At 51.9% G+C, this 21,439-nt stretch overlaps 1 protein-coding gene across 3 annotated transcripts in view; it reads right to left on the bottom strand.

Annotated features, from left to right (window-relative positions):
- LOC139254473 (voltage-dependent L-type calcium channel subunit alpha-1S-like) overlaps positions 1-20,218 on the bottom strand; it is a 163,535-nt gene extending 143,317 nt beyond the window's left edge. Inside the window, exons 1-8 of one of the 3 annotated variants that reach the window (XM_070873692.1) lie at positions 20,063-20,218; positions 18,406-18,516; positions 11,263-11,346; positions 9,647-9,703; positions 3,666-3,794; positions 3,240-3,305; positions 2,906-2,997; positions 2,660-2,819 (exon numbers count right to left, since the gene is read on the bottom strand). In XM_070873692.1, the coding sequence (XP_070729793.1) occupies positions 2,660-2,819; positions 2,906-2,997; positions 3,240-3,305; positions 3,666-3,794; positions 9,647-9,703; positions 11,263-11,346; positions 18,406-18,516; positions 20,063-20,182 (819 nt within the window). In that variant the 5' untranslated portion in view covers positions 20,183-20,218. The remainder of the gene's footprint in view (positions 1-2,659; positions 2,820-2,905; positions 2,998-3,239; positions 3,306-3,665; positions 3,795-9,646; positions 9,704-11,262; positions 11,347-18,405; positions 18,517-20,062) is intronic. The other 2 variants (XM_070873693.1, XM_070873694.1) reach the window with 2 other exon arrangements.
- Between the last annotated feature and the right edge of the window lie 1,221 nt (positions 20,219-21,439).

Raw genomic sequence — 21,439 nt, forward strand, 5'->3', positions numbered from 1 at the left:
ATCTATCGCACTTGCTCCAGGGATATGTGTTGGATCACAGGTCGCTTTCCGGCCCCCCGCCGCCTGTTGATGTACCACATCCCCTTTTACGGGGCAGTGAATAGCAGATCGCTAGCCCCGCTAGGGGGCAGTGTTCACCGCGAGCGTATCACGGGAAATCATGGCCGTGCATGACATTCCATGATGCACTCCTTTCGAGGGGTGCTCAAGGGAGTGTGGAGTCCGACCCAACCTGCTGCTGGTATCTCCCCCCTCCCTTAGAAACATAGAAACATAGAAAATAGGTGCAGGAGTAGGCCATTCAGCCCTTCTAGCCTGCACCGCCATTCAACGAGTTCATGGCTGAACATGAAACTTCAGTACCCACTTCCTGCTTTCACGCCATACCCCTTGATCCCCCGAGTAGTAAGGACTTCATCTAACTCCCTTTTGAATATATTTAGTGAATTGGCCTCAACTACTTCCTGTGGTAGAGAATTCCACAGGTTCACCACTCTCTGGGTGAAGAAGTTTCTCCTTATCTCGGTCCTAAATGGCTTACCCCTTATCCTTAGACTGTGACCCCTGGTTCTGGACTTCCCCAACATTGGGAACATTCTTCCTGCATCCAACCTGTCCAAACCCGTCAGAATTTTAAACGTTTCTATGAGGTCCCCTCTCACTCTTCTGAACTCCAGTGAATACAAGCCCAGTTGATTCAGTCTTTCTTGATAGGTCAGTCCCACCATCCCGGGAATCAGTCTGGTGAATCTTCGCTGCACTCCCTCAACAGCAAGTATGTCCTTCCTCAAGTTAGGAGACCAAAACTGTACACAATACTCCAGGTGTGGCCTCACCAAGGCCCTGTACAACTGTAGCAACACCTCCCTGCCCCTGTACTCAAATCCCCTCGCTATGAAGGCCAACATGCCATTTGCTTTCTTAACCGCCTGCTGTACCTGCATGCCAACCTTCAATGACTGATGTACCATGACACCCAGGTCTCGTTGCACCTTCCCTTTTCCTAATCTGTCACCATTCAGATAATAGTCTGTCTCTCTGTTTTTACCACCAAAGTGGATAACCTCACATTTATCCACATTATACTTCATCTGCCACGCATTTGCCCACTCACCTAACCTATCCAAGTCACTCTGTAGCCTCATAGCATCCTCCTCGCAGCTCACACTGCCACCCAACTTAGTGTCATCCGCAAATTTGGAGATACTACATTTAATCCCCTCGTCTAAATCATTAATGTACAATGTAAACAGCTGGGGCCCCAGCACAGAACCCTGCGGTACCCCACTAGTCACTGCCTGCCATTCCGAAAAGTACCCATTTACTCCTACTCTTTGCTTCCTGTCTGACAACCAGTTCTCAATCCACGTCAGCACACTACCCCCAATCCCATGTGCTTTAACTTTGCACATTAATCTCCTGTGTGGGACCTTGTCGAAAGCCTTCTGAAAGTCCAAATATACCACATCAACTGGTACTCCTTTGTCCACTTTATTGGAAACATCCTCAAAAAATTCCAGAAGATTTGTCAAGCATGATCTCCCTTTTACAAATCCATGCTGACTTGGACCTATCATGTCACCATTTTCCAAATGCGCTGCTATGACATCCTTAATAATTGATTCCATCATTTTACCCACTACTGAGGTCAGGCTGACCGGTCTATAATTCCCTGCTTTCTCTCTCCCTCCTTTTTTAAAAAGTGGGGTTACATTGGCTACCCTCCACTCGATAGGAACTGATCCAGAGTCAATGGAATGTTGGAAAATGACTGTCAATGCATCCACTATTTCCAAGGCCACCTCCTTACCACAGATATTGATCCAACTCCTTAACGCAATCAGTTGACCCCATTCAGTCTTATCCTCTGGCCGACTGCCCAGGGCAGCCATTATTATACAACCATGAAATGATACAGCACAGAAGGCCACTCAGCCCCACCATACCTGCGCCGGCTTTGAAAGAACTTTCCAATTAGTCCCACTCTTCCGCTCTTTCCCCACAGCCTGAAAGATTTTCCTTTTTCCAAGTACTTATCCAATTCTCTTTTGAAAGTTATTATTAAATCTCCTTCCATCGTACTTTCAGCCGTGCATTCCAGATCATAACAACTCACTGCATAAAAACATTTCTCCTCATGTCGCTCTGGTCCATTTGTCAATGATCTTAAATCGGTGTCCCCTGGTTACCGACACACCTCCCACTAGAAACCTCATTTTGAACACCTCTGTTAAATCACCTCTTAACCGTCTCTGCTCTAAGGAGAGCCACTCCAGCCTCTTCACATAGCTGAAGTCTTTCGTCCCTGGTACCATTCTAGTAAATCTCCTCTGCACTCTCTCTAAGGCCTTGACATTCTGCCTAAAGTCCAGAATTGGCCACAATACTCCAGCTGGGGCCTAACCAATAATTTATAATGGTTTATTTTGCACAGTTGGGTGAGATTCCAATCTCGCACCTTGCTGGAGACTTATGCACCTCCTCACTCATGTCCCCTTACGTTCGATATCCAGTAGGAATCATTTCCTTCCTTCAAACTTATTCCTCCCCTGGATTATTTTTACACCTGGCTCTCTGCATGTGAGAGACCCAAGGCCTCTGCAGCCTCTGTGCGCGCGGGCAGGAGACAAGTTCCAATCTCTGGGGGACCAACACTTACCAGGAAAGCGCACAGCATGTAGAAACTGATGAAGTAGAAGACGGCAAAGTTGGTTCCGCAGGTGTACTCTTCGCCAGGCTCATAGTCGGACTCGGGGTCACAGAGCTTGCCGGGCTGGCAGGCCAGCATGATCTCCTGCCAGGCTTCACCCGTGGCACACCTAGAGACAGGAAACACCACAGTCACCCACTGCAGGGGCACAGTCCGATCGGCAGGCATACCACCAGCACCCAGCCGCTCGCTCACCTGAAAAGCAGGAGCACAGCTTGTGGAAAGGTCTGGAAGTTGTTGTTGCGATTGATTTGCGCCCCGTCCACATTGGCAATCTTACCAAAGACCTGGTTAACAGGAAGGGACAGCGTGTGAGAGGTGGATCAGTAACGTGGGGGGGGGTGGGGGCAGGTTAGGTGTAGGTTTAGGGAGCACTGAGCGTAGAGACATAGACAATCCTCGTGTTTGTAGGACACTCCTTTACAGTACAAAGCAGAAGGTTTTACTTGCGGAAAACTGCAAGACACATTAGAGGGTTATTGTGCACCTAACTCACCTGGGTGTGAAGGTAATAGACAAATGGTCTTACCTGCATCCCAATGACAGCATAGATGAAGAACAACATTACAATAAGAAGTGCCACATAAGGTAGAGCCTGTCAGAGAACAAAAGCAAGATTCGTAAGAACTCTGGCCCGAAAAACAAGTCCAATAGATCACCCCCGACCTTCCCACCTGTATCTCCAGTCTATCCAATGGATGGTTCCTGATCACACCCAGTCCCATTTAACACACGTCGCCCCATCCCGCTCCCAGATACTCCACTGGAATCAGGAGGAAGCAGCCTCTGGTGGAACAAGGCTGCAGATTTTCAGGGACCATATATTTTGAGCCCTTTCAGTGGTTTGCTTTCATTTCCTTGCTATAGCTTGTCATTGGCTGATTGGCTGTGTGCCCTGATTGCTGAGCCGATCAGCCTGGCTTTGTGACCAGCTCTCGATGCTGGGCTCTCTTACCTGGAAGGACTTGATGAATGTCCACAGCAGAGTTCGAACGCCCTCTCCTCTGCTCAGCAATTTGACCAGCCGCATCACACGGAACAGACGGAAGAAGGAAATGGAGATACGGGAGCTGTCCTCCGACTCCTGGGAAATCATCCGGGAGAAAACAGATTATACAACTCGCCTCGAGCATGGACAGCCAGAGCTGGGGTGTGGAGACTGGGGTGGGGGGGGGATTGTGCGGGGGGGGGTGGAATCTGTGAGGGGAGGAGACTGTGGGGGGGGGGGGGGAGGAGGAGACTGTGGGGGGGGAGGGGATGGTGCGGGGGGGATCTGTGAGGGGGGAGGGAAGAGACTGTGGGAAGGGGGATTGTGGGAAGGGGGGGAGGAGACTGTGAGAAGTGGGGGGGAGGGGGGATTGTGGGAAGGTGGGAGGGGGGACTGTGAAAAGTGGGGGGGGGAGGGGGGATTGTGGGAAGGGGGTCTGCGAGAAGTGGGGGAGGGCGGATTGTGGGAAGGGTGGAGGGGGGATTGTGCGGGTGGTGGGGGAGACTGTGAGAGGAGGGAGGGGGAGACTGAAGGGAGGAGGGGAACTGTGCCGGGGGGGGAGACTCTGAGGGGGGAGGGGGAGACTGTGAGGGGGTGGGAGGTGGAGACTGTGAGGGGGTGGGAGGTGGAGACTGTGAGGGGGTGGGAGCTGGAGACTGTGAGGGGGTGGGAGCTGGAGACTGTGAGGGGGTGGGAGGTGGAGACTGTGAGGGGGTGGGAGGTGGAGACTGTGAGGGGGTGGGAGGTGGAGACTGTGAGGGGGTGGGAGGTGGAGACTGTGAGGGGGTGGGAGGTGGAGACTGTGAGGGGTTGGGAGGTGGAGACTGAGGGGGTGGGAGGTGGAGACTGTGAGGGGGTGGGAGGTGGAGACTGTGAGGGGGTGGGAGGGAGAGACTGTGAGGGGGTGGGAGGGAGAGACTGTGAGGAGGGGAGGGGACACTGAGGCGGGGGTTGTGGGAAGGGGGGAGGGGGATTGTGGGAAGGGGAGAAGACTATGAGAAATGGGGGGGGAGGAGGGATTGTGGGAAGGGGGGGGAGACAATGAGAAGTGGGGGGGGGAGGAGGGATTGTGGAAAGGTGAGGGGGATTGTGGGAAGGGGAGGGGGATTGTGGGAAGGGGGGAGGAGACTGTGGGAAGTAGGGGGGAGGGGGAATGCGGGAAGGGGGGGAGATTGTGGCAAGGGGGGGAGGGGGGATTGTGGGACGGTGGGGAGGGGGGATTGTGGGAAGGGGAGGGGGATTGTGGGAAGGGGAGGAGGGGATTGTGGGAAGGGGAGGAGGGGATTGTGCAGGTGGCGGGGTGGGGAGACTGTGAGAGGAGGGAGGGGGAGACTGAGGGGAGGGAGGGGGAGACTGAGGGGAGGGAGGGGGAGACTGTGAGGGGGGAGGGGAGACTGTGAGGGGGAGACTGTGAGGGGGTGGGAGGTGGAGACTGTGAGGGGGTGGGAGGGGTAGACTGTGAGGGGGTGGGAGGGGGAGACGGTGAGGAAGGGGGAGACTGCGGAGGGGGGAGGGGGAGATGGTGAGAGGGGGAGACTGTGAGAGGGGGGAGGGGGAGACTGCGGAGAGGGGGCGGAGATTGCGGAGGGGGGAGACTGTGAGGGGAGGAGGGAAAGTCTGTGAGAGGGGTGAGGGGGAGACTGTGAGAGGTGGGGGGGGAGACTGTGAGAGGTGGGGGGGGGGTGGAAGACTGTGAGAGGTGGGGGGGGAGACTGTGAGAGGTGGGGGAGGGAGACTGCGGAGGGGGGGGCGGTGAGGGGAACTGTGCGGGGGCAGGGGGGGGAGGGAAGTGACTGCGGGGGGGTGTGTAGACTGGAGGCCGGGAGACAAGGGTAGGGAGAGTGGGGGATGGGAGACAGGGAGACCAGGAGGGGATGGAGACTGGGGTGAAATGTAGGGAGACTTAATTGGGAGGTCAGTGAGACTGAGGAAGAGGGGGCTGGGAGAAGGGAATGAGATGAGGGGCAGGGAGACTGAGGGACGGGGCTAGAGGATGGGGGGGGAGGGAGAGAGTAGCATGGGGAGACCAGGGAAAAGACTTGCACTTATATAGAGCCTTTCATGACCTTCAGATATCCCAGTGCTTTATTGTCAATGAAGTACTTTTGCAGTGTGGTCCTTCTTGTAATGTAGGAAACACGGCAGCCAATTTGTGCACAGCAAGGTCCCACAAACAGCAATGTGATAATGACCCAGATAATCTATTTAGTGATGTTGGTTGAGGGATAAATATTGGACAGGACACCGGGACGAACTCTCCAGCTCTTCTTTAAATAATGCCATGGGATCTTTTATGTCCACCTGAGAGTCTAATCCGAAAGACAACATCTCCGACAGGGCAGCACTCTCTCAGCACTGCACTGAAGTGTCAGCCTAGATTTTGTGCTCAAGTCTCTCGAGTGGAACTTAAACCTACAACCTTCTGACTCAGAGGATATAGTGCTGCCCACTGAGCCACAGCTGACATCTGCTGTGGGGAGATGGTAGAATGGTCGGGACACAGTGAGCAGTCTGCCAAAACCACCCACTGCTCCATGATCTTTTGTTGGCACAGGGTATCAAGGGATATGGAGCTAAAGCGGGTAAATTGGGTTGAGCTACAGGTCAGCAACGATTTAATTGAAAGGCAGAATGGGCTCGAGGGGCTGAATAGCCTCCTCTTGTGCATAGAATCGACCTGCAGGACAGAGATAATCCACAATTTCTTTTCTCCACTACTAACATCTCCTATGCCCTGCCCCCTCAACTCTCACCTCCAACAAGTGCAAGGAGCTTGCTGACTTTGTCACTAAGATTGAGACCACTTGTTCAGCTGCCTCTGTCACACCCTCTCTTCCCCGAGCCCTGAACTCACATCTCTCCTATCTCCCCATATTGCCTCTTCAAGCTCATCTTGTCCATGAGACCCAACTCCTGCCCTCTCGCCCCTATTCCCAGTAAACTGCTGACCACCCAACTTCCCCTCCTGGCCCCTATATTAGCTGATATTGTTAAAGGTCCCCTCCCCTTCAAATCTGCCGTCATTACGCCTCCCAGAGAAAATCCACCCTTGACCCCTCCGTCCTTGCAAACTACCTCCCCATCTCCAACCGAATTTTTCTCCAAAGTTGCTTCCCAGATCTGTGCCCTTCTTTCCTGCAAATCCATGTTTGAATTCCTCCAATCAGGTTTCTGCTCCTGCCACAACAGCCCTTATCAAAGTCACAAATGACATCCTATGTGACTGAGGTAAACTATCCCTCCTCGTCCTTCTCGACCTGTCTGCAGCCTTTGGCATGGTTGACCACACCATCCTCCTCCAACGTCTCTCCTCCATCGTCCAGCTCAATGGGACAGTCCTCCGCTGCTCCCATTCCTAGCTGTCCAGTCATAGGCAGAGAATCACTTGCAATGGCTTCTCTTCCTCCAGCCAAACATTGGGAAGACAAAAGACATCATCTCCTTGCCACAAATTCCATCACCCCATCCTAGTCACTGCCTCTATTTGATCCCGAGCTGAACTTGTGATCACATAACCGTTCCATCACAAAGACAGCCTACTTGCACTTCCGTAACATCCCCCATCTCTGCCCTGCCACAACCCACCTGCTGCTGAAACCCTCATTAACTTTCCACCCTCCGTAAATTGGGCTGCTCCAAAACTGTTGCCCATATCGTAACGCGCACCAAGTCCCATTCACCCATCACCCCTGTCCTGTGCTCACTGACTTACATTGGCTCCCGGTCCAGCAATGCTTCGATTTTAAAATCCTCTTTCAAATGTTCAAATCCCTCCGTGGCCTTGCTGCCAAGGCCCTAAGTTCTGGAATTCCATCCTTAAACATTTCCGCCTCGCTACTTCTATCTCCTCCTCGCTCTTTAAAACCCGCCTCTGTGACCAAGCTTCCCCTCCTAACATCTCCCTCTTTGGCTCGGCATCCATTTTATTAATTTCGCCTCCACTAAGTGTATCAGGACATTAATTTTGTGATGTGAGAGGCACTGTACAAGTGCTTGCTGTCGAGAGGGGCGGGTGGCACCTGACGTGGGTTTGAGGTAATCGAGCCCGAAATCTGCCGAACTGAACCTCATGCGTGTGGTGATGTGGGAGAAAGGGGTTAGGTGCTCAGACAGAGGTGAGCAGAAAGAGGTTTTCATCAGAGGGAGGGGCATGGTGGGAAGGAGCAGTTGGAGTTAGTGCGAGAGGAACGAGGGGGATCACGGGGAAATGAAGGTCTAGTTAATGGGCTCAGGCACCATGTTAATGAGTGATTGAAGGAGAGCGTTCCTCAGACCAGTTATTTGTCCACCGACAGGAGCTGGGGTTCAATGTCAGTAAGTGTTTAAGCGACTGGGAGTAAACCAGTCACATCACATCTATCTCCATCCACGGTGAGTTGGTTAGGGGCCACACCGCTCAAAGAAGCAAAGTGATGAAGTTATGTGGGTCTCGGTGCACAACTCGGGTTCGGGATAAAACATTCTGGATCCCAATCCTTCCCCCGGACTAACGATGCAATGGCGAATTGGGGCAGGATTGAACAAGGCAGCAGGTTTGTGCAATGCCTGTCACACATGCTCACCCAGTGTTGGGAAACTGCACGTCAACACACACTCACAATCCCCACACACCGGCTGCTCTGGATCGCCACTGGGCCGAGTGGAGATGAGGAATGGGGAGACATCATGACAAGTAACGAAGTGTTGTTACAACTGCACGGGGTTTTGGTGAGACCACACCTGGAGTGCTGTACACAATTTTGGAATCCTTATTTAAGGAAGGATATACTTGCTTTGGAAGTGATGCAACTAAGGTTCATTGGATTAATTCCTGAGATGAGGGGATTGTCCTATGAGGAGAGATCGAGTATGTTGGGCTTATATCCTCTGGATTTTAGAAGAATGAGAGGTGATCTCATTTTTGAAACATATAAGATTCTGAGGGGACTTGACAGGGTAGATGCTGAGAGGTTGTTTCCCCTGGCTGGTGAGTCTAGAACCAGGGGTCAAAGTCTCAGGATAAAGGGTTGCTCATTTAAGAACAAGATGAGGAGGAATTTTTCCACTCAGAGGGTTGTGAATCTTTGCAATTCTCTACCACAGAGGGCTGCAAATGCTCAGTAATTTTGTATATTCAAGGCTGAGATCAATAGGTTTTTCAAGGGATATGGGGATCAGGCGGGAAAGTGGAGTTAAGATCGAAGATCAGCCATGATCTTATTGAATGGCGGAGCACGCTCAAGGGGCCAAATGGTCGACTCCTGCTCCTAATTCTTATGTTCATGAGCTGTTTCTCTGTGTGAAACATGACTGGGTATTAGATACAGCCAGGAACACGGGGAGCGGATATACTGAAGAAATATTGCCTTTTGTATGCTGTGATGTCAGCCATTGTTTGGAATTATCCAGCTCCCTTTTCAATGTTTGCAGAAAACCCAAACTCACTGAACCAGCCAGCAACTTGTTCCAACGGCAGACAACCCTCAGGAGATTTCTTACTTTGTGTTCACTTCCACGTCGGAGGTTTCGTAGTTTGAGGCCATGTCGCCCACTTTCTTTATTACATTGCACCCCCACCTGCTAGTGAATGGGCATTTAACCTCCCGGGTCTCTCACCTTTGGGCTTGGTCCCAGGACTGAAACTGCTGGGCCTCGGCCTTGTTACAGTTTTCTACAGAAGCCTTGAATCTTTGAAGAGGCCTTGAACATCAGCCAGAGGAATCGATCTGTGACTGGGCCCAGTCCCCACAGGACAGGCTGGTGACTGGATCTGTGACTGGGCCCAGTCCCGACAGGACAGGCTGATAACTGGATCTGTTTGCTTCTTTGAGTGTTTGAATCTGATTTGATAGTTGATTACACCACACTACAGGACGAGAGATTTATTATGAGCTCCACATCCCAAATAGAAGCAAACTCCAAGGCACAGCACAGCACACACCCAACCCCACATGCAGCCGTATATTTACACTGGAGTCGCATCCAGAGCTCAGGCAGTAGAGGCCCCCACTGGAAGCAAGAGCTGTCTGTCAAAGGAATGAAGAGGTGAGCAGAGAGCAGGAGAGAGACAGACAGAGAAGGAAGGGAGAGAGAGAGACAGAGAGAAAAGGAGCGAGAGAGAGAAACTAAGAGGAAGAGACATAAAGAAAGAGATATGGAGAAAGAGAGGGAATGAGAAATGCAGGAGAGGGACAGAGAAACATAGAGATGGGTAGAGAGAGAAAGCGTGTACAGAGCCAGCCCTTATAAACACGAACACCAAAGGCCACACATTCTCTCGCAAACACCAAAACACACTGACATACACCCTCTCTCCCTCGGACTCGCATTGCTGGGTGCCTGATACTCACAGATGGCCCATGGTGTTTTTGTGAAGGTTGATGGTCCCAGGGGTTGGTGAGCCTGGACACACACTGCCTTCACGCGGGTCCTGCGTTATACTGCCCTGGACACCAGGGATGCCCTTTTACAGCATGCGTGGGTGCATTAAACTCTCCCTGGACGATGTGATCCAATGCCTGGGGCCAATGAGGGTTGTCCCCAACCAATTGACCATTCTCGCTCCCCTCCCACTGCCAATCACTGGTGACCAGCTGACATTGGTCAGTGCCTACCATTGACCTCAAGGGATGGACCAAGGAGAGCCAACAGCCAATGGGAGACATCCCCAACTGCAAGCCGTGCCTGTGGCTGCATGCTCAATCAATCAGCACTAACACGAGTAAAGGCAGGCTGGGAGACAGCACAGGCCAGCCTACGTCAGCACACCATGGGACATGAGTATTGCTGATGTAATGTGGGGTTTACACACTTGCTGATTACAGGAATCACCGGGTCCAGTCCTCCACAAGGCATCTCCACTTCAATCTACAAGCACACACGTTATCTGGGCAAATTGGCACCTTCTCACCGGCGTCCTGCATGGCCATAAACCTCGGGCCCTCACTGGGCATGCTCAGATCCAGGGCCCTCACTGGGCACGCTCAGGACCCAGGGCCCTCACTAGGCACGCTCAGGACCCAGGGCTCTCACTGGGCACGCTCAGTGTGAGGCCGTCCCAGTGAGGATCCTGAGTCGGAGTGTGCCCAATGAGGGCATCCGATGAGGCCGCCCAGTGAGACAATTTCCAGGTGACTTTACATTTATCAGAAAACTCCTTTGTTTTTTGTTAATTCACTCTTTCACAACTGCTGTGAGCAAACTAACCCTGACCCATGACCCAGCCACACAAACTAACCCTGACCCCTAACCTAGCCACACGAACTAACCCTGACCCCTAACCCAGCTACACAAACTAACCCTGACCCAGGCACACAAACTAACCCTGACCCTTGACCCAGACATACAAACTAACCCTGACCCAGACACACAAATTAACCCTGACCCTTGACCCAGACACACAAACTAACCCTGAACCCTGACCCCTGACCCAGACACACAAACCAACCCTGACCCCTGACCCAGGCACACAAACCAGCAACACGCGGGGAAACTCTGCGGCAAGACTTCACCAGAACTCAGGCCATTCCTGCCACATTTCTATCTCATTCCAGCAGGATTTGGGTGAGCAGGCCATTGTACTTACATCAACCTCACTAAGGATGACATCAACGATACTTCCAATGACAATCAGGAAGTCAAACACATTCCAGGGATCTCCAAAATAACCCTAAGCAGAATTAACAGAGTGAGAGTGAGAGAGGGGAGGAGAGAAGTGGGGGGGGGGGTGGGGGGGAGAGGAGAGGGGGGAGAGGAGAGGAGAAGGAGAAGGAGTGAAGAGGAGAGGAGGGAAGGATGGAGAACCCAGTAGAGATTGAGAAGTTGGGAGCTCGAACATCCGGTGTATAAATACTTGAGGGTGAGTAAATTTGCGGCGATCCATAACCCTGTCTCAGAAACAGAGGGTTGTTAAATATTATAGTGGAGAGAGTAAACCACTGGCCAGACCAAAGCCTCTGATGGTCGAATATACCACGGACATGGCTGCACCAATTGGTCAGGCCTTGTAATCATGCAGCAATGGACCCCTCTGGGATCCACTGACTCCCCTGGGATCCACTGAACCCTTTCTGGATTCAACTGAATCTCTGAAATCCACTGGCTCCCCTTTGGTATCCAAAGACATGTTATGGAATTCACTGAACTCTCTGGGATTACTTAGGATTATACAGGATATACAGGCCATTAGGCTCAACCAGTCCATGCCAGCTTTTATGCTCCACTCGAGCCTCCTCCTGTCTTTCCTCATAGACCAACAACACTACCCAGCCTAATCCCACTTTCCAGCTCTCGGTCCGTAGCCCTGCAGGTTACGGCACTTTAAGTGCACAGCCAAGTACTTTTTAAATACTATGAGGGTTTCTGCCTCTACCACCCTTTTAGGCAGTGAGTTCCAGACACCCACCACCCTCTGGGTGAAAAAAATTCTCCTCAAATCCCCTCTAACCCTCCTATCAATTACTTTAAATCTATACCCCCTGGTAATGACCCCTCTGCCAAGGAAAATGGGTCTGTCCTATCCACTCTTTCTTCCTCCCCCTCCCTGTGCAGCTGAGCCATCCATGGTGCTGTGGAATTGGCTCAGGCTGCACTCCCCAGAGGAACCATCGCCCTCACCAGAACGGAAAACCTATTAGCGAGCGAGATACACTCGGAATCCTTACCCTACCTGGCTGGTCCTCCTTCTCTGCCTGCACACCCTTAAGCTGTGGGGCGATCACCTCCTCAAACGTACTATCCACGAAGTTATCAGCCTCGGGGATGCACTGCAGATACTCCAGCCGCCACTCGAGCCACAAAACCCGGAGCTCAAGCTGCTCTAGCTGGTGACACTTCCCGCACACGTGTTCGTCCAGGCCACAAGAAGCGTCCAGGTCTTCCCACATGGCCCAGGATGTGCACTCCACAGGACTGAGCTGCCCTGCCATGCCTTTATTTAATGGTCCTGAGATTCCGGCCTCCCCGGGTCCATACGGAGTGTGTACGGACCCGGGAAGGCATCGCAAAAGCTGTTTTTTGGCATGCAATGCGCATGCGCCAAGAACCGTTTTTTCCGACCTGTCAAGGTTTCGCTTGACAGATCTTCCGCATCTTCGGGAGAAGGACATATGCACGGGCGAGATTGGGCTATTTGCCCAGCGAATATCCTTCAAACACTTGCACATGGTAACGGCAAGTGTATGGCCTATTTTTACCAGCGTAAGTGTTTTAAAACATATAAAAAATATATAAAAATAACATTTTAAAACATTGTTATGTTAAAGCCCTGTTCACTAAGGTAAGTTTATTTTAAACCCTAATTACAACACTTAAAAAAAAAAATCCCCCAAAAAAGTTTTTTCGAACATGTTCTATTCCCCTTCTTAAATATTGGTATTACGTTAGCTATCCACAAGTCCTCTAGGACTACACCTTTTTCTAATGAATTATTAAATATGTGTAGTAATGCTTCTGCTATCTCTTCCCTAGATTCTTTTAAAATGCGTGGATGCAATCGATCCAGACATGGGGTTTTTATCCTCTTTGAGTTTGATTAGTTTATTTAATATATCCCCTCTTTTTATTTTAAATGTACTTATGTCATTACTAATCTCATCATCCAATGCCATGTCCACCTGTTCTATCTCCGAGGTAAATACTGAAGCAAATAATTATTGAATATATCTGCCATCTTCCTATCGTTACCTGTGGGATGCACTGAACTCTCTCTGACATCCACTGAATCTCTGGGTTCCAAAGATCTGCCTCTGGGATCCACTGAGAATCATCTGGGATCCACTGAATCTCTAGCTTCCACTGACACCTCTCTGGGGTCCATAAGAACATAAGAAATAGGAGCAGGAGTAGGCCAGTTGGCCCCTCGAGCCTGCTCTGCCATTCAATAAGATCATGGCTGACCTCACCATGGATTCAGCTTCACTTCCCTGCCCACTCCCCATAACTCTTTACTCCCTTATCGGTCAAAAATCTGTCTATCTCCGCCTTAAATATATTCAGTGACCCAGCCTCCACAGCTCTCTGGCGCAGAGATTCCACAGATTTACAATCCTCAGAGAAGAAATTTCTCCTCATCTCAGTTTTAAATGGCGGTCCCTTATTCTGAGACTATGCCCCCTAGTTCTAGTTTCCCCTATGAGTGGAAATATCCTCCCTTCATCCACCTTGTCGAGCCCCCTCATTGGGCCCAAGTTTCCACAAGAAAAAAAACGGGCGCCCCTCCGAGTTGGGCGTCCGTTTTTCGCGCCTAAAAAAATCCTCGGTATTCTCCACCTACTTACAGGTCCTCTGGCCCTCGGCGCAGCCAGCACGAGCTGTGGGGGGGGGGGGGGGGCGGAGCCAGGTCCCGGCGCTGAAAACAGTGCCGGGACCTCTGTACATGCGCAATACAGTCGGCACGCAAGTGCAGTAGCTCCAGGCGCTGAACTGTGTGGGAGGGGCCCGAAGCACGCAGCCCCTAGCCCTGGCTGAATGGCCTCACTGGGGCTGCGTGAATGAGGCTCCTCCCACGGCCAGCTCCTGCTCCCCCGCCCCCCGCCGACCAGACCCGACCCGACACCCGCTACCCCCCCCACCCCCCAGACCCGACACCCGCACCGCGCCCCCCCCCGCCGACCCGACCCCCGCACCCCACCCCCCCCCCGCCAACCAGACCCGACACCCGCACCCCCCCCACCAACCAGACCCGACCCGACACCCGCTCTCCCCCCCCCACCCCGCTCCTGTTCCCCGACCCCCCCCCACTCTCTCTCTTTCCCCCCCCCCACTCTCTCTCTCTCCCCCCTCGCTCTCTCTCTCTCCCCCCTCCCCCCGCTCTCTCCCTCCCTCCCTCCCCTCTCTCCCTCCCTCCCTCCCCCCTCTCTCCCTCCCTCCCCTCTCTCCCTCTCTCTCCCTCCCTCTCTCTCTCCCTTCCCTCCCTCTCCCTCTCCCTCTCCCTCTCCCCCTCCCCCTCCCCCTCTCCCCCTCTCCTCCCCTCCCTCTCTCCCTCCCGCTCAGCGGCACGAACGGCTGCAGAATTCTCCCTGGCTGAAGCACTTTCACACAGGTAGGAAGATGGTTTATTTAATCTTTTCTTGGCTTATAAATGTTTATTCAGGTTGGATTTATTTGTATAATATTTGTAGAAGTATAAATAAGGATTTATTGTCGAATTTAATGAGTTCCCTTCCCCCCCCCTCCACCTCGTTCTGGACGCCTAATTTGTAACCTGCGCCTGATTTTTTAATGTGTAGAACAGGTTTTTTCAGTTCTACAAAAATCTTCACTGGCTCTATTCTACTTTAGTTTGGAGTACATTTTCACTGTGGAAACTTTGAAATCAGGCGTCAGTGGCCGGACACGCCCCCTTTTGAAGAAAAAATTCTGTTCTAAACTAGAACTGTTCTACCTGACTAGAACTGCAGAAAATAAAATGTGGAGAATTGCGATTTCTAAAATAGTTCGTTCTCCACCAGTTGCTCCTAAAAATCAGGCGCGAATCATGTGGAAACTTGGGCCCAATATCTTGTATGTTTCAATAGGATCTTCTTCTGAACTCCAATGAGTATAGAAACATAGAAAATAGGTGCAGGAGTAGGCCATTCGGCCTTCAAGCCTGCACCACCATTCAATAAGATCACGGCTGATCATTCCCTCAGTACCCCTTTCCTGCTTTCTCTCCAAACCCCTTGATCCCTTTAGCTGTAAGGGCCATTACTAACTCCCTCTTGAATATATCCAATGAACTGGCATTAACAACTCTCTGCGGCAGGGAATTCCATAGGTTAACAACTCTCTGAGTGAAGAAGTTTCTCCTCATCTCAGTCCTAAATGGCTTACACCTTATCCTTAGTCTATGTCCCCTGGTTCTGGACTTCCCCAACATCGGGAACATTCTTCCTGCATCTAACCTGTCCAATCCCGTCAGAATCTTATATGTTTCCATGAGATCCCCTCTCATCCTTCTAAACTCCAGTGAATACAGGCCCAGTCAATCCAGTCTCTCCTCATATGTCAGTCCTGCCATCCCGGGAATCAGTCTGGTGAACCTTCGCTGCACTCCCTCAATAGCAAGATCGTCCTTCCTCAGTTTAGGAGACCAAAACTGAACACAATATTCCAGGTGTGGCCTCACCAAGGCCCTGTACAACTGCAGTAAGACCTCCCCGTTCCTATACTCAAATCCCCTAGCTATGAAGACCAACATACCATTTGCCTTCTTCACCGCCTGTTGTACCTGCATGCCAACTTTCAATGACTGATGAACCATGACACCCAGGTCTCGTTGCACCTCTCCTTTTCCTAATCTGCCGCCATTCAGATAATATTCTGCCCTCGTGTTTTTGCCACCAAAGTGAATAACCTCACATTTATCCACATTATAGTGCATCTGCCACTCATTTGCCCACTCACCTAACCTTTCAACGTCACCCTGCAGTCTTTTAGCGTCCTCCTCACAGCTCACACCGCCACCCAGCTTAGTGTCATCTGCAAACTTGGAGATATTACACTCAATTCCCTCATCCAAATCATTAACGTATATTGTAAATAGCTGGGGTCCCAGCACTGAGCCCAGCGGCACCCCACTAGTCACTGCCTGCCATTCTGAAAAGGACCCGTTTATCCCGACTCTCTGCTTCCTGTCTGCCAACCAGTTCTCTATCCACATCAGTACATTACCCCTAATACCATGTGCTTTAATTTTGCACACCAATCTCTTCTGTGGGACTTTGTCAAAAGCCTTTTGAAAGTCCAAATACACCACATTCACTGGTTCTCCCTTGTCCACTCTACCAGTTACATCCTCAAAAAATTCTAGAAGATTTGTCAAGCAGAATTTCCCTTTCATAAATCTATGCTGACTTGGACCAATCCCATCACTGCTTTCCAAATGTGCTGCTATTTCCTACTCAACCTTCATAAGTCAACCCCCTCATCTCCGGAATCAACCTAGTGAACCTTCTCTGAACAGCCTCCAATGCAAGTATATCCTTCCTTAAATACGGAGATCAAAACTAAATGCAGTACTCCAGGTGTAGCCTCACCAATACCCTGTACAGTTATAGCAGGACTTCTCTGCTTTTATACTCTATCCCCCTTGCAATAAAGGCCAACATTCCATTTACCTTCCCGATTACTTGCTGTACCTGCATACTAACTTTTTGTGTTTCATGCTCAAGGACCCTCAGGTCCCTCTGTACTACAACACTTTGTAATTTTTTCCATTTAAATTATAATTTGCTGTTCTATTTTTTTTGTAAAAGTGGATAACCTCACATTTTCCCACATTATACTCCATCCGCCAGATTTTTGCCCACTCACTTAGCCTGTCTATATTCCTTTGCTGATTTTTTGTGTCCTCACAATTTGATTTCCCACCCATCTTTGTATCATCAGCAAACTTGGCTACATTACACTCGGTCCCTTCATCCAAGTCATTAATATAGATTGTAAATAGTTGAGGACCCAGCACCGATCCCTGCGGCACCCCACTAGTTATTATTTGCCAACTGGATAATGACCCATTTATCAATTGAACCCCTCTGGCATCCACGAATCTGCCTTTGGGATCCATTGATTATCTGGGATTCACTGAAAATCATCTGGGATCCACTGGATCTCTGGGAACTATTATGATCCCTATAGGATCCACTGAATATATGGGATCCATTTACCAGCTCTGGGATTTTCTGATCAACTCTGGGATCCACTGCCGAATTCTGCCCCACCCTCTGGATCCCTGGAATTCTTCCCCCCCCCACCCCCCCACCACCGGTGAGCAAAATCACAATAAACTATCGGGGAGGGGAGGGGGTAAATTACGATAAACTTGCGGGTAACCATGACTCGTGGGTAATCACAGGAGACAATTACTAATGAAAACACTGTGGGACAGTTGGAGCAAACTATGCGGAGAAGGTTAGTATCGGGATTGTCGGGCGATATTTGCAACTGGCTGTGGTGGGGGCAGGTTGGCAGCCCGGTGCAGGGGACTGAGCACTGGGGCAGTGGGAGTGTAACCGTGAGACGCGGCCCAGTACTCACCAATGACAGGTCCCCTCTGAGCAGGCATGAAACGAGAGAGAAACCACAATAAACAACAGCACCGTTGACGACAGGGCCTCTCGTAGGAGGCCCCGTCATCTTCAACATCTCTCTTGCACTTCACCACCATGATTGGACACTGGCCAGGCCCCCTCCCCAAGCCTGCAGCCTCGGGGAGTGCTGGGGACAGCTGAGTGTGGAAGGGGCAGCCAATCCCGACTAGTTTAAACCTCCAGACTTTAAAATAAATTGACAGTTACCCTGCCCCTTTAAGGGAGGATACGCACCCTGCCCCTTTGATGGTACTGAAGCACAGATACAGACACCATCAATAGGCACTGGTCAGAGTATCAACTCAACAACATCCAATCACTCCCCAAGGTCCAATCACTAAGCGGCAATGGTGAGGGGACTCCCTAGGGTCCAATCACTGAGAAGCAATGGTGAGGGGACACTGCAGCGTCCAATCATTGAGAGGTAATGGTGAGGGGACTGTGCAGTGTCCAATCACTGAGAGGCAATGGTGAGGGGACTCCCTCGGGTCCAATCACAGGGGGAATGGTGAGGGGACTGTGCAGCGTCCAATCATTGAGAGGCAATGGTGAGGGGACTCCCCAGGGTCCAATCACTGAGAGGCAATGGTGAGGCAGCACTGCAGCATCAAACTGGCCGCTCTGCATGCCGGGACATAAGTCAGGCTCATACTTACTTTGGCTTTGAAAGCGCAGAGTTTGAAAACCATCTCCAGTGCGAAGAGCACAGTGAAGACCACATTCAGCATGTCAGACAGCTGATTCATTTCGTCTGACTGCTCATAGTGCTGTGGAGAGACACACTGAGTGAGTACAGGACGTGACCGACATATCACAACTCACAGCACCCTTCACAGTCCCACCGCAACCCTAACCCACCACCATGATTATCACCATCATAGGCGGTCCCTCGAACGAGGATGACTTGCTTCCACAAGAGTTCACGGATGTTTTAATGAAGGATGTTTTTATGATGTTCCAGTCCTGAACTCCAATTGAACGGGTGGAAGATGTCTTTGCGTGGATTTTTTTAACGTGTGGTGACCGTTGCTCATCAGCCATCACACGGGCTCAACAGAGCTAGGCCTTTAGCCAGTGGCAAGGATTGAACCAGGACGACTGGAGACCTGCTCTGCTGCATGGACCTAGTGCGCACACATATCGCAATGTGGGCAGGCCCGTGCTGTCCCTGGTCCCCAGGCACTTCTAGGCCCCGTACCCTCATTTGCTGCACCTCTGCCATAATCTCTCGCCACTCCTCCGCCATGATCTCTCGCCACTCCTCCGCCATGATCTCTCGCCACTCCTCCGCCATGATCTCTCGCCACTCCTCCGCCATGATCTCTCGCCACTCCTCCGCCATGATCTCTCGCCACTCCTCCGCCATGATCTCTCGCCACTCCTCCGCCATGATCTCTCGCCACTCCTCCGCCATGATCTCTCGCCACTCCTCCGCCATGATCTCTCGCCACTCCTCCGCCATGATCTCTCGCCACTCCTCCGCCATGATCTCTCGCCACTCCTCCGCCATGATCTCTCGCCACTCCTCCGCCATGATCTCTCGCCACTCCTCCGCCATGATCTCTCGCCACTACTCCGCCATGATCTCTCGCCACTACTCCGCCATGATCTCTCGCCACTCCTCCGCCATGATCTCTCGCCACTCTTCCGCCATGATCTCTCGCCACTCCTCCGCCATGATCTCTCGTCACTCCTCCGCCACAAAACATTGGCCGTCATACGACCATCAGCCCCATCCTGACCCACAACACATCCAGATACCGCCCCCCTCTCCCGACCCGTGACCCTCACCCTCCCCCCGACCCTCTCCCTGACCCCGCCCTCAACCCACCCCGACCTCCACCCTCAAACCCCGACCCTCTCCCTGACCCCGCCCTCAACCCACCCCGACCTTCACCCTCAAACCCCGACCCTCTCCCTGACCCCGCCCTCAACCCACCCCGACCCCCACCCTCAAACCCCGACCCTCACCATGACTCCAACCTTCACCCCGTCCCGACCCCCACCTTCAGCAGGTTTTACGATTGTGAAGGGTGCAGGTCGCCCTGTCAGTGCACGCTCCCGCTCACTCCTCTCCAACATGTCTCCCCACTCTCATTCTACCCTCACTTCCACTTTTCCTCATTCATTCCCTAACCGGGCACTTGAGCACATGAACTCAGCTGACACGCCAGTGCAATACTGAGCAAAACTCACTTTCCAAACCCACTCCCCAAACACATACACATAGAATAAACATAGAGTGATAAACACACAGACCGAGAGACCCAGAGACCAGCCACCCCTCCCCGTGCTGGGGGTGCCGTCACTCACCTGCATCCCGAGACAGATGGTGTTGAGCATAATCAGGGCAAACATGAGGTATTCAAAGTATGAGGAGGTCACCACGTACCACATCTTGTACTGGTAGGGGTTCTTCGGAATGTATCTCATCAGGGGCCGGGCCTTGAGAGCGTATTGAACGCACTGACGCTGCACAGGAGACAAGAGCACAGTTAGTAACTCAGCCCGGGACAGGGGACCGAGCCAGAGAGGGCGAACGACAATATCCCAGGGCAAAGAGGAGTCAGTTACCCGGGTACAGGGTGTGTGAGGATTGTTACCCGGGTACAGGGTGTGTGAGGATTGTTACCCGGGTACAGGGTGTGTGAGGATTGTTACCCGGGTACAGGGTGTGTGAGGATTGTTACCCGGGTACAGGGTGTGTGGGGATTGTTACCCGGGTACAGGGTGTGTGGGGATTGTTACCCGGGTACAGGGTGTGTGGGGATTGTTACCCGGGTACAGGGTGTGTGGGGATTGTTACCCGGGTACAGGGTGTGTGGGGATTGTTACCCGGGTACAGGGTGTGTGAGGATTGTTACCCGGGTACAGGGTGTGTGGGGATTGTTACCCGGGTACAGGGTGTGTGGGGATTGTTACCCGGGTACAGGGTGTGTGAGGATTGTTACCCGGGTACAGTGTGTGGGGATTGTTACCCGGGTACAGGGTGTGTGGGGATTGTTACCCGGGTACAGGGTGTGTGGGGATTGTTACCCGGGTACAGGGTGTGTGGGGATTGTTACCCGGGTACAGGGTGTGTGGGGATTGTTACCCGGGTACAGTGTGTGAGGATTGTTACCCGGGTACAGGGTGTGTGAGGATTGTTACCCGGGTACAGTGTGTGAGGATTGTTACCCGGGTACAGGGTGTGTGAGGATTGTTACCCGGGTACAGGGTGTGTGAGGATTGTTACCCGGGTACAGGGTGTGTGAGGATTGTTACCCGGGTACAGGGTGTGTGAGGATTGTTACCCGGGTACAGGGTGTGTGAGGATTGTTACCCGGGTACAGGGTGTGTGAGGATTGTTACCCGGGTACAGGGTGTGTGAGGATTGTTACCCGGGTACAGGGTGTGAGGATTGTTACCCGGGTACAGGGTGTGAGGATTGTTACCCGGGTACAGGGTGTGAGGATTGTTACCCGGGTACAGGGTGTGTGGGGATTGTTACCCGGGTACAGGGTGTGGGGATTGTTACCCAGGTACAGGGTGAGGATTGTTACCCGGGTACAGGATGAGGATTGTTACACGGGTACAGGGTGTGTGGGAATTGTTACCCGGGTACAGGGTGAGGATTGTTACCCGGGTACAGGGTGTGTGGGGATTGTTACCTGGGTACAGGGTGTGTGGGGATTGTTACCCGGGTACAGG

Source organism: Pristiophorus japonicus, unplaced genomic scaffold (genome assembly GCF_044704955.1).
Source record: "Pristiophorus japonicus isolate sPriJap1 unplaced genomic scaffold, sPriJap1.hap1 HAP1_SCAFFOLD_547, whole genome shotgun sequence".
Lineage (NCBI taxonomy): Eukaryota > Metazoa > Chordata > Chondrichthyes > Pristiophoridae > Pristiophorus > Pristiophorus japonicus.